The 16993-nt window shown below is 39.0% G+C and overlaps 3 protein-coding genes across 4 annotated transcripts in view; all 3 read right to left on the bottom strand.

The window, feature by feature from the left end:
- Positions 1 to 76: 76 nt before the first annotated feature.
- LOC124644836 (D-3-phosphoglycerate dehydrogenase-like) lies at positions 77 to 7820 on the bottom strand. The gene is made up of 8 exons (XM_047184443.1): positions 7663 to 7820; positions 7120 to 7261; positions 6502 to 6653; positions 5891 to 6110; positions 5000 to 5132; positions 4274 to 4389; positions 3456 to 3558; positions 77 to 2518 (listed from the first exon to the last, which is right to left on the bottom strand). Exons 2-8 carry the CDS (start codon positions 7252 to 7254, stop codon positions 2388 to 2390), a joined length of 990 nt encoding a protein of 329 aa, XP_047040399.1. The 5' UTR covers positions 7255 to 7261; positions 7663 to 7820; the 3' UTR covers positions 77 to 2387.
- LOC124644838 (peptidyl-prolyl cis-trans isomerase 5-like) lies at positions 724 to 1535 on the bottom strand. Its single transcript, XM_047184446.1, is given in 1 exon segment — positions 724 to 1535. A coding segment is annotated over 1 exon segment (618 nt). The 3' UTR covers positions 724 to 917.
- Positions 7821 to 10398: 2578 nt separating the features above from the next.
- The window catches only part of LOC124645140 (flocculation protein FLO11-like), a 30621-nt gene continuing 24026 nt past the window's right edge, over positions 10399 to 16993 (bottom strand). The window contains exons 3-10 of one of the 2 annotated variants that reach the window (XM_047184888.1): positions 16808 to 16990; positions 16063 to 16721; positions 14011 to 14126; positions 13334 to 13452; positions 12754 to 12903; positions 12178 to 12343; positions 11730 to 11888; positions 10399 to 11533 (exon numbers count right to left, since the gene is read on the bottom strand). In XM_047184888.1, coding sequence (XP_047040844.1) covers positions 11318 to 11533; positions 11730 to 11888; positions 12178 to 12343; positions 12754 to 12903; positions 13334 to 13452; positions 14011 to 14126; positions 16063 to 16721; positions 16808 to 16990 — 1768 coding nt within the window. In that variant the 3' untranslated portion in view covers positions 10399 to 11317. The remainder of the gene's footprint in view (positions 11534 to 11729; positions 11889 to 12177; positions 12344 to 12753; positions 12904 to 13333; positions 13453 to 14010; positions 14127 to 16062; positions 16722 to 16807; positions 16991 to 16993) is intronic. The other variant, XM_047184890.1, reaches the window with a different exon arrangement.

The raw sequence follows: 16993 nt of genomic DNA on the forward strand, positions 1-16993 counted from the left end.
AGCTGGACTCGGAAAGCCGACTCCAAAATAAAAGGTAAGGTACGAAGATGATGTATCAGGAAATAATAAGATTTTATTTCATTATATTAATTAATTTATTGATGCATTCACAATCAGCTTCTAATTAATTTAAAAAAACATGCATGAATCAACATTAGGAAAGTTACAAGTCTGAAAAAGCTCTCCAGGAACCATTAGACAATTAAATTAAACAATTGAAATACCTTATCAATGACCTATGTAAGTCACATGATAAATAGTTCAATATGTCCGATATGGCATGCATAATACTTAAATAAACCATGCTGAAAACGTGTGCGTTCGCGCAGCGGAATGTTGTTGAATTTAAAGAATTTAATTATGCAGATAATTAGTGTATAACGTCCTATAATTGTGTATGATAAAAAAAAATTGTGTATGCAGCCATTGTGGAGAAATTCACCAAAAACCGATTCCGCTGGGCGAACGTTGTCCTGGCGGAACTTTTTTAAATCCATAGACTTTATCAGCAATCACGTCAGCCAATCACGTCCAGCCATTTGGGCATTCTGGTCAAATGTGTGTTGGATCTGAAGCTCTTCTGCATATAGGTATGCTGCCTTTCTTACTTGTATAGCTGTGACTTCGTAAAAAATTGAAGATAAGTATTTAATGGGGTCTGCCAAGATCTTTTCTGCGTCCTGTGTAAAAACAGGTCTTCCGAGACGTGGTTCAATGTTTTATTTAAGACAATGTTTTATTTAAGAAAAATAGAGCTGGCATGTTTTCCTTATTGTAATATTGTATAACTATTGTGAACTAAATTAATAAAATCTCAATGGCACAAATTAATCCCATGTTTTTTTTTAACTTTAGTAAATACTTTGTAACGATTAATATCTTACAAAGTAAATATTATTGTATGCATAATATTATATTTATACAGCACTCTCCTTAGTGACACTGAAAGGTTCTGCCACTACTTCTGTCTTGGTGTCTACAATAAACACGTCTTTAACAGGGCGGTCATTGGCTGCTGTCACAGTCTTCTCAATCTTACGAACAACATCCATGCCTTCCAAGATTTTTCCGAAGACTACGTGTCTGCCATCAAGCCAGGGAGTCTTGGTGGTGGTGATGAAGAACTGGGAGCCATTGGTGTCTTTACCAGCGTTAGCCATCGACAACCAACCAGCACCATAATGGCGGACCTTGAAGTTCCCGTCTTCGAATCTTTCGCCATAGATGCTGCGTCCGCCAGTTCCGTCGCCTTTAGTAAAGTCACCTCCTTAGATCATGAAGTTATCGATGACTCTGTGGAACTTGCTGCCTTTGTAACCTTCACCCTCGGGCTTCTGTGCCAACTGGAAGAAGTTTTCAGCTGTCTTGGGGACAGTATTTCCGAATAATCCGATGACAATGGTGCCAATGTCTTCGTCACCCATTTTCATTACGAAACTGACCTTGTGAGTTACTTTAGGTCCCTTCGGAGCCTCCTCTGATTATGCAGAGGAGATGATCAGGAGAAGACCAAGAGCTGCTGCAAAAGCGCTCATGATTAAAATAAGTTTTATCCTTTTCCTAAATATCTTTACGTTTTACCCTAGGTAGGGTGGAATCACACTTATTTCTGATTTAAATTATTTGGACGGAGCGATCGGGCGACCGCTAGGTGTTACGTGACTAGTCGTTTAACGGCCAGTTTCTTCATCAAAAGTTAAAGTTAAAGTTATGGCTAAAGTAATGTCTAAAGTAAAAGTAACGGTTAAATTCAATTTTTTTATTAGTTTTGCTGTCACTTTAGCCTTGAAAAAACGAATTTGACCGTTACTTTTACTTGAGACATTACTATAACTTTAACTTTTGATGAAGAAACTGGCCGATTCGCTTATTGAATTTCTTTCGTTTGGGCGAGATTACACTGACTACCATTACCCACTGACTCCCATTGCCCCTTTTCCCCTAAGCGCTTCATATGAAAACTAGCTATAATGATTGAATTTCTCCGAAGTTTATGCATGCACTGATTTCATTGCTTTAAACAACTATACACAAATACACACAAATTTTTGGACACATCTCTTTTCTTCTAAAGTCTTAATATTTCTAAATAACTTTAATACAAACTTAACCTAACTAAACTTAGTCTAACTAGACTTAACAAAATAACTTATTACCAGTAACAATATGTACTTAATACTACCCATTAAACATAGATAAATGTAAATATTTATTTGACTGTGTATTAAGTACATATTATTACTGGCAATTACACTGGTCTACAAATTTATATTATTTATTTTACTTTTGAGACAATAATACTGCAGACCAGTGTTATTATTTACCAGAGTAAATTAAACTATACTTAAATATAGATTGTAACAGAGAGATATAACGGAACTCCATGTTCAAGCCTGCTTGTTGAGGACACGGGTGACCTCGGCGAGGGGAGTGCTGTAGCTGCCAGGCTTCACGAGGTTCACCAGCTGTTCCGCTATCTCCTGACCCACTCGCACTTGGGCTTCCTTCGTTGAAGCACCTACGATAAAAAAACATAGCTATAGTTTCTAAGGAACTGCACGAACCCGGATAAAAAGTAGCACATAGCCTTCCTCGATAAATGGACTACCTAACGCTGAAAGATTTTTTCAAATCAACAGTACTTCTTAGGACTGTACTTCCTGAGATTAGCGCGTTCGAACAAACAAACTCTTCAGTTTTATAATATTAGTATAGATTTATGAAGGTCAGAAGTAAGGATGAAGGACAAAGTGATAATCTCTTTGTGGTTATATCGCTTGTACAATTCATGCGATTTTTGAATGTAATGCAAAATCAGTTGAAACAGTGAGACACGTAGGTAAACCTTTTAAATAATAGTTATGCACCTATGCAACGCAGCAGATTTCTATAAGTACTTATAGGACAATGCTTGTGTGTTCAGGGGCCCGATTCTCCTAATTTTACTTAAGCGACATACGATTCACGTTCGACTCGATTCGACTGAGATCCGATCCCGACTCGATTACGATTGAAGCGTATGTGGCATGCCGCTATTTTTTCTTTGAAATAAACGTTTTTATCCTTTTCTGTCATTCAATAATGAATCATTTTATCTGCAAATGATTTACGATTGCAAAATGATTGTACAGCAAACTACCGTATAGACCAAAATTACCAAAATAGCAGACCAATCACACACCAATCAAATGTCAATCGAATACGATTGGTCTTATACTAGTAGCAGAATGCCCGATATGGTTAAAACTCCTATTGCGATCATATTGCGATTCGATTTCTATTAGATTTTGACATTATTAACTTAGGAGAATCGGTCCCCTGGATAATAAGGTAGACTGTTAGAGAATGCCTAAGGCGTTAAGTCCATCTTTGTAGATTGTTTTTATTTTTGTAAAATATGTGCAAAAAGAATAATAAATAAATAATAGCGCAAGAATCCGAGAGAATAAGCTTACCTAAATGAGGAGTGGCAATGACAGCTTTGTGCTGGATGATCTCCAAGGTCAAAGGATCTGTAGGCGGCTCCTGCTCGAAGACGTCAAGAGCTGCTCCGCCAACCTGGTAAATACGACATTCATTAACATCATATTATGTTGATAATACCTTACAGATGTAATCAGCTGACCTGTTTCCTATAGAATTTACATCATGGGTCATGGGTGCCGTACGAGAAGTAGTGGTGTCTTAGTCGGTAAAGCACCACCCTCTCAAGTATGAGTGCGTGGGTTCGATACCAGGTCAGACAAGTACCAATGCAAATTACTAAATTTGTATGAATAATGTCGGGACAAATAATGTCGGGACACCTTTTCACACACGGTCGGTTAGCCCCACGCTAAGTTATTAATTAACTTGTGTTATGGGTGCTAACACAACTGATAAACTACATATAGCTACATATATACATATTTATAAATACATATTGTAACACCCAGACCACGACCAACAAGCATGCTCATCACACAAATGTCGATCGAACCGGGAATCGAACCCGGGACCTCAGATTCGACAGTCCGGCTTGGTGACCTTTGCGCCACAGAGGTCGTCGTATGTACTTTCATAGTATATCTTAGACAGCAATGGCTGATTAAAAGATGAAGAAAAGCATCTCGAGGAAACCTGGACTTATGTAAGTCTGGAATTCCGCATTGAGCGAGCGTGCTGATTAACGCTCAATCCTTCTATGTGTGAGAGGAGGCTTGTGCCCAGCAGTGGGACGATAAAAAGGCTGTAACTGGGTGACGAACAAAACTAAGCTGAAAGACAAACTCGCCTGTCCAGAGTTCAGTCCATCGAGGAGGTCACGTTCCTGGATAAGACCGCCGCGTCCTACGTTAACAATCTTGATGCCTTTCTTACATTGGCCCAGGACTTTGGCGTTGATGAAATCTGTTAACAATAGTATGGTTAGTACCTGGACTGTGGGATTGTACCAAACTATCACAGAGCAGAGGGTCATTAAAATCTGACACTCCAATGAGTTCCAATCTCCTATTACAAAAAAAAATCTAGGATCCTCATGAAATGTGTCCGAATGTATCGGAAAATGTATATAGGTATGTAGGTACCTCATGAAAAAATATATTAATCAACATATTTGAGTAATCAACTGACCTGTACACATTAACAAACAACGCAATGTGTTAGATAAGACTGAATGTTTTAAAATTACTTGTAACTAACCAATAATTAACTCGCTTGCAAACTATCTCGATAATTTTCATCATGACCTAATAATTCGTGAAATAAATTAACACACGAAACTTTCTATGCAATCGTTGATTCAGTAGAAGATCGCAACATATGTTTCATAAAATAAAAAATATGTGAACACGCTATAACCCATTTTGTAAATTTGAAGTTACTTGCAAATGCAGTGTAATGCCCTTAATTAAAATCAATTCAAGACAACCATTATTAACTACACTAAAGTGAACCTAGTCACAAAAATATTTTATTACGCTAATACGTCGGTAGTTGCTTATAAATGCGTACTTACTTTTAGTAGAGGCAATAAGAGGAGTGTGTAGTGTAATGTAATCAGCCAGAGGCCAGATCTGTTCGAGCTCCATCTTGGTGGCGTGGAAGCTGGCGCACTGCTCCGCCGTCACGAACGGGTCGTAGCCGATGATCTGTGTAACACATGTCTTACATAAGATTCCGGTAAAAAACTCAATTTGCATCAGCAGACAGTGTAATAAACTTAATGAAATTCGCTCATTGATGCCAGCAAGCGCTAATTACAGTCACCGGCACGGATATTGAGCTCTCGGCGGAAGAGTGGGGATCGCTTTGTGCACTGTACACATAAGTCAATAAACCAATAAATCGCTTCTGCACAGGTGAAGGTCATGGCTCGATATCCGTGCCGATAACTGTAACGCCAAAGCAAGTTGTGCACAACTAGTCTAAACAAAAGCAGAAAAAAATGTTATCAACAGTATAAAAGTAAAAATTTGCATCAGACGCTATTTCATCAGAAAAATCGCAGGAATATTTCCATTAGGCAAAGCACTATTGCCCCCTTATCTTATCGGTCATTCACGAGTTCTGTGTCAGTATATTTAAGTTTACATTCATTTGAGTCATCATCACTTATTGTTAGGTCAATACATTCGATAGTCAAGTTCATCGTCAATACACACGAGTATATTTTGCTAGTTTATTCGACTCCAAATGCTATAATATTTCTATACAACCCACATTTTATTTTCATTTTTGAAAACATAGGAAAATTCTGTTGAAAACGTTGCTCATTTCCTACGTTGTGGTTTGCTGTCAAAGTGACATTATTCTCAACAAAAATGTCGCTTTGACGGCTAAGCACGCCATAGGAATGTGTCGAGGTTATTCGCTGATATCGCACAGACCTAGAATACAAAAAGTTTACCTTCATGCCGAAGGAGTGCATGCGGACGGCAACTTCTCTGCCGACCCTGCCGAGGCCGAGGATGGCGAGAGTCTTGCCGTTGAGTTCCGTGCCGGTGTAGAGGGCGCGGTCCCACCTGCCGGCGCGCAGAGCTGCGGCGGCAGGCACCACATGCCTCGACAGGTTGAGGATCAGGCTGCAGGTCAGCTCGCAGGCGCTGAGGGCATTTGCTCCGGGGGCACTGTAACAAACGTATACCAAGTTTCATGAAAAAATGTCCCACTTTTATGTACTTCTCCTGCCTTGCTTCTAAAATTGTTTCTTCCAGTCATCGCTTTTTTTCTCCTTTCTCCAAGCTATCATATTCATACTCAACAGAGAGAAACGACGAAATAAAGAAGTCTAACATTTTCTCCAAAATGTGTGTTTAAATATTGAGTTCAATAACGGATGATAAGAAAAAAAATATCCTGACGAATTGAGAACCTCCTCCTTTTTGGGAAGTCGGCTAAAAACCTAAATGGACACGACATAAGACAAAAATCGAGCTACCCGCTTGATGAAAAAAATGAAAGTTCTAGAACAGGAAAGAATATTAAAACTCTTCATGATTAGGCTTGTTATATACTTACTTGATGACCCCCACGCCTCTCTCCTGCGCGGCAGTCACGTCGATGTTGTCCACTCCAGCACCAGCCCTGCCCACCACCTTCAGCTTCGCGCCAGCTTCCAGCACTTCCTTGGTCACTTGAGACGCTGATCTTACCACTAACGCGTCATATTTCTGTTAAAACATAAAAATGCTTCATTAGTTTGCCTAGATCAAGTACTTTGATAGGATTTTTTTTTTGGAAGTGAGGGTAGCGTGTTAACCAACATTCACAAAATAAATAACAAGGTAAGTACAATTGTGACCTAATAGTTAAAGAGGTTAAATTAGCCATGAAGAGGACAATATAATTAATGGTTAATATGTAGCTTAGTGAATATGCTCGTGGACGAACTAAGTATTAAAACTATAATTATAAGGGTCAGGTCAACGTATAAGAATATCACGATATTGATAAATTCATAGAATTAAATGCTATCCAAAACAAAAGAGCACAATCAGACGATATTAAACTCGACACCAAATAAAAAAATCCAAAGACAAACATTGTTCCAATGATTCGCAAAGTGCAACAACCGCGTGGAATAAAAAATGAACGATAAGCGATGTGTAATATTATTGATGCGTGTGTAGCACTTACCGGTATCTCTTGGAGCAGTTCTTCTTTGCTGATCTTCGGCTTGTTGATCACACTGATGCCATGCGAGTTGAGTATGTCCGTGCAGTTCGACCCGACGCCATCGACGACCAGCACTGAATTAATTTGTAGAACCATTTTGTTACTGAGAAAAAAGAATATTAAGATTAATCAAATATGTAAAATCAACGTAGAATCAGGGAATATATTTGAATTAAAGCACGTGGCCACTGCACCTACATTGGTGTAAAAGGGTGTCTAACCGGTTTCTTTACAATTATATCTTTCGATTTAAGGTGATTAAGCACCATACAAGTTTGCAAATGGATTACCAAGCTAACATAAAACGAAAAGTGTAAAAAACTTGAAAAATTGAGCTGCAATTTTTTTTTTTATCGGAGTACCTACTTAATAAAAATTAGTTACGGCCTAGTAAAATAATTCACTTGCCTTGAATGCCCTATTGTATTCATAATTAATGATTTGAGGGAATTCCATTAGTAGATTTGCTAACATTAAAACTTTTAAAAAGTTATTGGTACTCACGAGTGGCGGTTGAAGGCTGAGGGTGCTCGATGTTGCGCGGCTAACGGCTTGCGCGTCTGGAGTCTGGACAAGTACTGAGGAATGAGCGAATATGTTCCGAGCGCATGGAGCTGCGTGGCGCTCGCCACTTATCTTAGTTAACGGCCAATGAACGAACGACAATGTCCCGGCATTATGTAGTCTGTGTTTGCACTCGGATCCGCTACTACGACACGGAGTGACACCAAGCAAGTCTCGGTGTGCACTCCAAGATGCTACAGTACCAATTTTAGGCCCGTGTGGACATGATAAAATCTCATGCTTACAGAATTAAAGAAATCTAAAATAGGAATTTGATAGGATTTGTCACTATGGGTCGACTTTTAAGAAAAGTATAGGTATAATTACCGTATCAACATCATTAGGTTTTATTATGGTTTAATGTTTGAACAATCGGTAATGTTGTTTGTCTGCTAGACTGTAGTAGTGCGTCGTGATGTCAGAAGAGGTCGGTGTTGCGTCTCGCGCGCCTTTGTTTGCGTAAACATGTTTATCACATTCAAGTTCGCTTTCGATTGCTCATTTAGTATTTCATAATACGATAACGTGGCTTTGCTGAAATCGAAAGGAGTATTGAGTTATAAATTTACATATATACCTACCTGTTTACTTTTTTGATATTAGTTTAACTTAATAATTTAGATTAAGATTAGAAGATAAGTATTTTTATTGTGTACAGGCCTAAAATGCCTAAAGTTTCTGTGCCCTAACAGGGTCCACAATTTGTCCTTTTAGCTATAAATGATTCTGCTTTAACACCTTGTCAAAAAACTTGTGGAACGCAAAGATATGAAGTGAAATAAGTAAGTAGGTACTTAGTTCAATAATATTCTGTAGGTATCGAGTATTAAGAATTTAGGTAGGTATATTTATTTCAATGAACTATAATAAGTAGCAACACAGCACACAGAATGTTAAATATCGTTCAATAGATTCATTTGACATTGAAAGGTCGCCATTCTTTTATGAGCAGGGGCCCGATTCTGCTAAGTTAATAATGTGAAAATTGAATCGCAATAGCAGTTTTAACCTTAGAGGGCATTCTGCTACTAATATAAGACCAATCGTATTCTAATGACATTCGATTGGTTTGCGATTGGTCTATACGATAGTTTGCCCTACAATCATATTGCAATCGTAAATAATTTGCAGACAATATGCTTCATTATTGAATCACAGAAACGGATAGAAACGTTTATTTAAAAGAAAAAATATATACTCTTCAATAGTAATTGAGTCGGATGTGAATCGTACGTCGCTTAAATAAAATTAGTAGAATAGCGCCCCTGATTACCCCCTAGTCTGCTATGTAGGTGTTGCTTGACAATAAAAGATAAACTTGTTGCTCTTCGATAAGTAATGCGATAATGGGAACATTCGATAAAATAATTAACGAATTCCTTCGTGCAAATGAATCTAGCAAAAAATATACTGTATTACCTAACTCAAAGATGATTTGAACATCTTAGGTCACAGGATGGTAATGCTTGGATATTGTGACGTTTTACACTTTCACGCAAAAACTGCTGAAGGGATTTTGTTGAAACTGATATAGATTAGGTACATCCACATCTGAATAATAGCTGAAACTTTTAAATCCGTAGTTTCGAAACTACGGAACCGATTAGAAAAAATCTTCCACTGTTCTATATTTTATCCAGCTACGGGCAGTAGTTCCCGCGGGATAAAAGTGAAACCGGAGTAAACCTAGAATAAGATAAAAGTTTTGGAAAACCACGTGGCGCAAGAAACTCCCTTGTTACGAGAATACATTGAAAATATAATAATCAAAATTAAATGTCGTTTAAGTCAAGTAAAGGTACATAACTGATATCAATGTAGACTACATTAGATAATAAAACTATAGTAGAAGATAAATATATTAGAAATTAAAACAGCCGGTTTGTTTAGAATTTTAGGTTAGCTAAGAAAAAATAATTATTTGAAATGGTTGATTAAAGGTGAAGGAATATCTTGACATCACTTGGACTATAACGAAGATAAAAATAATGATGATGATGATAAATTCAAAATTCTTTACCAAAAAAGTTGAAATATGGACTTCCAGTTCTTGTTTTTCTATATAACACCATTATTTTTGAAAGATAAGGATTAGCAAAATGTATATCCAGGAACCCATTAGCTCACAAGCAAACACATTTGTATAGATAATAATAGGTAGGCTAGGAACCAAAGGACAATATACGGTCATGCAAATTTTCGCTATCTGATCTAGCTAAGAGAAGGTGTTACCGACCTTGAGCCAACCAATGATATTACGACTGGTTTTAACCTACCAGATGTACCTTTGACGTTCTTAAATTCCGTGCCACTGCCAGTCTTATCTCTTATTTGTTAAAACTCAGTTATGTAATAGTTTTTAATCGTAAAGAACAATTTGTCTAAAAATGGATTCTTTATGACATAGGTGGGATGCTCGCCAATTTAGACTATGTGGGTGTAAATGGGAATGGGCACGGTATTATTCTCAACCTAGCCTTTCCCAAACTGCATATACCTATTTGGAAAGAAAGGATTTCAATTCAAGGGGCAATATATCAAGGAAAAAATATGCTGGGCAAAATGATCCTTCCTTAACAAGGTGAATTCCGAATTAACAATTTCAAGCTATAAACGGGTTCTCATAATTCACTGATCATCAGTTTCCTTCAAGGGCAGTAAAATAAAACTCAAACATCCAAACGTTATAATCTTAATTATTAATTTTATTATCACACTTACGAAAGATACAAAAACATATCACGATGGCACTAGCAGTCAGTGCTTCAGAAGACGTGTACAGTTCCGATGACGGTGACGACAACGCACGACACTATCTGACAATAGACGTCACCGACCATCATTCAATAAATACACGAAATAAACATGCTCGGTGAATTTACTATAAAAATAATTTTGTGTGGATCCAAGACAAAGACATGATAATAATACAATATTCAGATAGGGGAATTGTTAAAACTTAACTAAAATTGTTTGGTGTACACAATAATGTTGTGCACCTGACGGTTATCTCATTTTGGTTCAACGTGACCGTCATAATTATTTCAGAAGAAATCATTTCTAAGGGCTTAGAAGTAAAACTTTTTGATATCGAAAACACTATTAACATAGATGGTAAAGTGATATTGATTTGGTTTATACTGAATTTAACGGACGATTTCCTTATACGTGGAATCCCGGACTTACTCGTAACAATATCTACTACTAATATGTACATAACGGGATAGTACTAAGAAGAGGCACCCACGGGCACGTTTCTAGACAAGACAAAATATTAGAAACTTATTACTATTTATAGACACATTACAACTATAGTAGAAAAACATTGATATTAGGCAGATAGTACGTAAACGAAAGACTAATGTAATACCTAAGTAGTTTCTGGAGTGAATTGACTAAGATTAATGACATCATAAATGCTGAACTTCGCTAAAAATGTCTTACTTAAAGAAAACTTAAAACGAACTTTTAAATAAAAGTGGAATTAATGTACCTATTTATAATTAAATTTTGTCAAATATTTTCTGTGGAAAAGCATAAGTGTCAGCATTATGTCATTGTGTATGTAACCAGAGTTAAGAAGGTTTGTATGTGGTTATTTGGGATGGTAGATGCCGCGGGCTGGTCTGGCGGGCCGGCCACCGATGCCGCCGGCGGCGCGACGCTTGGCGATGAGCGCGTCGAGGCCTCGGAGGGGCGGCGCAGGAGTGGTCTCCACGGGTGCAGGTTCCGTCTCCGTCTCACTCTTCTGCTCAGCACTGGTGCTCTCTTCTGTCGTTTCTGTTGACTTCTTGGGAGCTTCTGTTGTTGCCTATGTGTGAAATAATACAAGTTAGCACATACTTGCCGGTACAGAATAAAACTGCTGAAGAGGTACTTTTTTCTGTGATCTCTAGTTACTGTAGTAGAAACAATCTACGACTTTTAAAACATCTTCTTGACATATAGGACAATCATACAAAAAAGATGTATGAACAAAACACAAGCGCAATGGTTCAAATAATTACCTCTGTGGAAGAGGCCAGTTTCCTCTTGAGAAGAGGGTTTACACGTCTCGCAGGGGGAGTGACAGGGGCGCGGGGCTTGGGGGAGGGGGCGAGCTGCAGCCTGTTGCGTACCCTCAAGCCACTGCGAGGTGCTTCAGGTGCGGGCGTTGGGGATGAAGCCTGGTGAAGAGAATACGTCAAGATTAGGTTTGAAAAGTCAAGAGATGACAAAAAATATGCAATAATTTTCTTTATAATTGATTTGCCAGTTTGATGTTATGGCTGTGTTACAGTAATTTCTCTAATTTATTCATAAAATGGCGTAAAACCATGGGTTCTTTTCATCGAATTGGATTATAATTACCATGATCTACGTATCTAAAATAGCCCATAGGCTACGGCCCTTGTCAAGGGGTACTAGTATGTTCTTTTATATATTTCAAATTAACTTTCATGTATTCTACAATACCTCAGCATCAGCATCAGTGGAGGGCGACTCAGGTGCCGAAGTCTCAGCTGGGGCTTCGGAGGCGGCCTCAGGTGCCGTGCTCACTCCTCTCAGGCGAGGACTGGGGCGCAGGTTCAACCTGGGCCCGGGGCGGAGTGACGCTGGCCGAAGACCGGGTCTGCCGCGGCTGGGTGCAACAAACGTAACTTTTACTGAAGTGTCAATATTTACAATGATCGAACGGTACCATTTTGTACATACCAATCGATCGATTTGAGCTCTTTGACCGGGTCCATAATTGTAACTAAATTATCTAGTTACCAACAACCTGCGTTCATTATGGTACGTAATAAAGAATTGAGACTTAACTTTTTACGGTCTTACATTTCAGAGCAAGGAGTCAGTCTTGTTAAGCACAAAACAGTGTTAAAGTACTTAATCAAATGTCTGCAAATAATGAATTAAATACTTACACTCAGAGACACTTGGTTAAATTAGAATATTTTGGCACGGTTTTCTGACGCATTACTTTAAACCCTAAAGAAAACTGTACTGAAGATTTTAATTCCTGCTTTCTAATGAATCTCTGCTACTGACCCTAGAGTCCTTGAAGGGATGGGTGTAGTCTCAGCAACCTCACCGGAGCCGGCACTTTGTGCTGTGCTGTCTTCAGCCGAGGAGCTGGCCGCTGCAGCGGTGGTGCTGGTGGTTGAAGGTCCTCTCCTCAGGCCTGGACGAAGCCTAGGTCTGAAAGTATAGAACAACTTGTGTTGAGTTCGTAAGCGATGAACATGGCTTGGAAGTAAAGAGGATCAGGTACAGGAAGACAATGTCTGTTTTGCAGATGATCGTCGATATGGTATTGGTAAGTTACGAAATATTAGAGATAGGATGTTTTTAATCCGACCCGATGCAAAAACGACGGGGTGTTATAAGTTCGACGTGTGTGTGTGTGTTTATTGTGGCATCGTAGCTTTAATAATTTATTGGTACACAGACAGCAAATACTGTTAGTATTGAGTCTATAAGTAGAGATGACATTTTTGTCTGTAGACAAACCCAGAGTGACAAAACCCTTTGAGAAACTAGTCATAGGAAAAAGTATACGAATAGAAGAAAAACAACGATTTGAAGAGTTACAGAAAGTTTTCTAAGTCTTATAGGTTAAACTGTTCACCTGGGTGCCGGAGTCTCACTGGACGCTGCTGCGCTTGATGCACCTTCTTCCGCAGCTGGGGCTGCAGTAGTGGACGCAGGTCGGGTGCGACCAGCGAACAGGCCACGACGACCGAACGCCTGCAACAATGGAGACCCTCGTGAAACTTAAGCCACTTACTAAACAATTGAAGATAGTCCAATACGCAGCTTTAATATTCTCTTATTCTAACTGTACTTGAAGTGATTTGGTGTAAATTATTCATAAAATTGGATAATTTCTTCTTGTTCCCATGCTCTCTGATCAAATTCTCTTCTACTCAAAACTCCTCAGAGAGATTTGGAACTGTGCTGTGGATATGATTATTCCTCCATGGTTGTCTGCGTTTTCTTTTCTTAGGCATGTACTGTGGCCTTTCTATGCATGCTTTTCATTTACTTTTAGTTCTTTTACCAGTAATTACTCTGTGATCAGTGCAATCCATTAAGCCACCTAACAAAATCTGACATTACAAAATCATACCAGCGTTAAACCACTAAATGTAAGTCACAGAATCACTTAAAAATTAACATCTTAAATAACATTCTCGTGGCACAAAATTCACAGTTTATCTAAGATAAAATTCGCAATGCAAAACGGTGCAGTCGCTCTTTAATAGCTTAGAACGCAGTAAAGGGTCAATGAATATGTATACAGACCTTGGGTTGGGAGACTGGTTTCTCTGCTGGCGCTGCTGGGGTTGCAGAGTCTGCAGAAGTTGCTGAGCTGGCTGCAGTAGTCTTGCGGCCTCCTACTCCTGGCTTCCCAAAGCGGCCTGGTGAAGAAACACATATTGAATGACACACCTACGACATTGAGTATGCGCAATCTGTACCCAGCTACGATATACTAGGTTGTTGTTAGAAAGTGATCGAGACAAGGTTCAATAAAAATCTAATAAACGTCTCATTCAGGAAGTTGTCGGTCGATATTCATTACGCTCATTAAAAATACCTACTTTAAATTGTAATTAAGATAAATGACTGCCATTAATGCTGTCTCGATTAAAATATTTTGCATGTCAAGAACGTCGATTTGGATAAAAGTCCGCATTTATATCTGTCGTCTAGATGTCGGAATATCGGCCAAGCGGGTTTATATCTATGTAGTTGACAATATTACTAGAGGCTGTATCGTCATGGCCAACTAGCTCTAGTTGTTAGAATTCCAAACGAAATTACGTCAACGTGTTTTAAATTAAGGTTCTAATGTTAAGATTACGTTCATGTGCGCGAACGCAACGTGGTCTGCGATTCAACATTGATTTCATGCATCTGTTTGAGAGGATCCGCGTAATTTAAGTCAGAATTGGATTATGTATTATCTTGCACATTGCTTTTATATGAAACGTTAAGTTTAGTCAACCTTAGCGTAGATAATATCAGTGACTAATCTCATCTTCCAAAATAAGATTATGATGTCAATACTAAGTTACTGTAAGAAAAAAATGACATTGTACTAGAATTTGAGCAAATCTGAAAGTTTGTATATTTAGAGACTGGTAGCTTTATCATGATATGAATGAGTAGATTGGTATACCATTATGTATTTGGTTCATACACCAAAATTAGAGTTACACAGTCTAACATCTAACAATTAAATATAGTGTTCAATAACAAATATTTTTACGCATTCATATCTCATGATAAAAACGAGCCATTATAATATGATTTAAATCTACTCTTGTTATTTTAAGGTAGCAACAAAACAAAAGGAAAATTTGTTTATGATAAAAACTCCGTAGATATCAAAGCAGATAGCGGATATGATAAGAATTCAGAAGGACAAATAAGATTTCAGGTTCAAGGTGACATCTAACAAGGACAGAAAGGTTACTCTATATTAAATTTCTTATAGGATTATATTCTGTTACTGATTTATCGAGAGTATTCTCATGGCATCATCATAAGCAATGATGAAATGACAAATAAACATAACGATCAGTACACGTAGGTGTCTAGAAACACTTTAAAAATAAAAATAATAACCACACAGTATCTAAAATTATCATCGCAACAACTAGCTTATCTGATATCGACCGACAAACAGCTCGCGCTCAAATAACTGTGATGTAACAAACTAAAGAAGTGTCACACTAGGACACGCCATTTGTCTCCAAACTCTTTCCCACTACATTGTCTAAAGCAGACGTTTGAATACATCCATCAAGCATAAAACACAACACGCACTAAACATTCGTGAGAAAAACCATTCACGTAATGTCTACAACGTGTGTCTAAGGCCCAACGGAAATTCTCCATGGCGTGACATTCGCTTAAAATGCATATTCGCTACAAAAACAATCGCAGAGCAACAAATGAATAATTAAAAAACTTTCGCAGGTGTAATGCTAACAGCTACTGCATACATTGAGATCTGAGAATGTGAGAAGCATGCAGGAGACGGCTTACAGCCGCTGTGTCTACAGTCCACCACTGATAATTAACTTTAGAATATGTACGTCGCTTCGATATAAATTAACCCGTCTTCTTTGGAAAACTGTCTGACCATTTTCAATAGAAATATCTCAGCTATAAAGAGACAGACAGATTCCAGTGAAAAATACCGCCGTGTAGAAACACACGTGGGATAGAATCAATTAGCAGTCTTATTACCAAGTAGTGGACTTTCGCTAAGTGGCCGAGAATCTCGAACTGGATTAGTTATATGGTTATGTAGTTCATGGTTAAACTGTCGAAAGCGGTGATTACCTCGCGTTCTGGTGGAGGTTTCTTGTGGAGCCTCTGTGGCAGCTGAGGAGACGGGGGCGCGAGTGCGGGCGCCTGCGCGGCCCTTGAACCTCGAGGGGCGGGTGGAGGCAGCCTGTGTCGTGGTGGTAGGAGCTGGTGTTGTTGTCGTAGTAGTCGTCGTAGTAGTTGTAGTAGTAGTAGTTGTGGTAGGGGTGGTCGTCAGCTCCTCTGTCGTGCTCATCACCTCCGTCGTTGTCCACATATCGTCCTCCATGGTCGTCGTTCCGTCGAAGTTGATCTCATTGGTCGGGTTGATGTCATTGTTCAAGTTCTCTCCAGCCAAGTACGCGTACAAGTCTAAAGCCACCTTCTCCATGGCGGTCATGGTGGTGTACTCAGTCGTCTCCTGGTCGTAAGGAGTGGTCTGTTTGTAGTCGGCGGGGAGCTTCGAGTCGTCGACGATCTCTTGGAACCTGATGCCTGATGATAGGCTGTGACCCTCCCTAGCAGACTCTTTGGTAGGTTCTTTGGCAATGGGTGACGTTTCCGGCACTTCTTCTGTGGTGGTCCTGCTCTCTGAGGAGTATCTGCTTGGTGGCTCTTTGTATTGAGATGGGGATGGGATATCTCCGGAATGAGTCTTAAAGCTGTCCAGGTCTACTAGCTCCGAGCTTGGGCGTCTAAAAGAAAATAATTAATATCAGTAGCAACATTTCTATGTAGGTAATGCTGATTTGTGAATGAAGGTGAATTATGGATTTGTTACCTGATATGCGCACGGGTCCTGCTTCTGGTCTGACCGATAGACTCATCGGCTACATTGTCGCTTTGTGACCGTCCGCGTTGTCTAACTGATTCTGAAGATACTTCGGGTACGTAAGTCGTGGAGGTGGCTGAAGCCAAGTTACGACCCCGAGGCGGGAACCGTGTGCTCGATGGCAGTCTGACGCTT

This window comes from Helicoverpa zea, chromosome 31, assembly GCF_022581195.2.
Source record: "Helicoverpa zea isolate HzStark_Cry1AcR chromosome 31, ilHelZeax1.1, whole genome shotgun sequence".
Lineage (NCBI taxonomy): Eukaryota > Metazoa > Arthropoda > Insecta > Lepidoptera > Noctuidae > Helicoverpa > Helicoverpa zea.

Coding starts and splice junctions, on each gene's coding strand:
- LOC124644836 (XM_047184443.1), bottom strand. CDS start 7,254: ATGGTTCTACAAATTAATTCAGTGCTGGTCGTCGATGGCGTCGGGTCG. Junction 4,390..4,999: donor TCTTATTGCCTCTACTAAAA/GTAAGTACGCAT, acceptor TATTGTTAACAG/ATTTCATCAACGCCAAAGTC. Junction 2,519..3,455: donor CATTGCCACTCCTCATTTAG/GTAAGCTTATTC, acceptor TTTTTATCGTAG/GTGCTTCAACGAAGGAAGCC.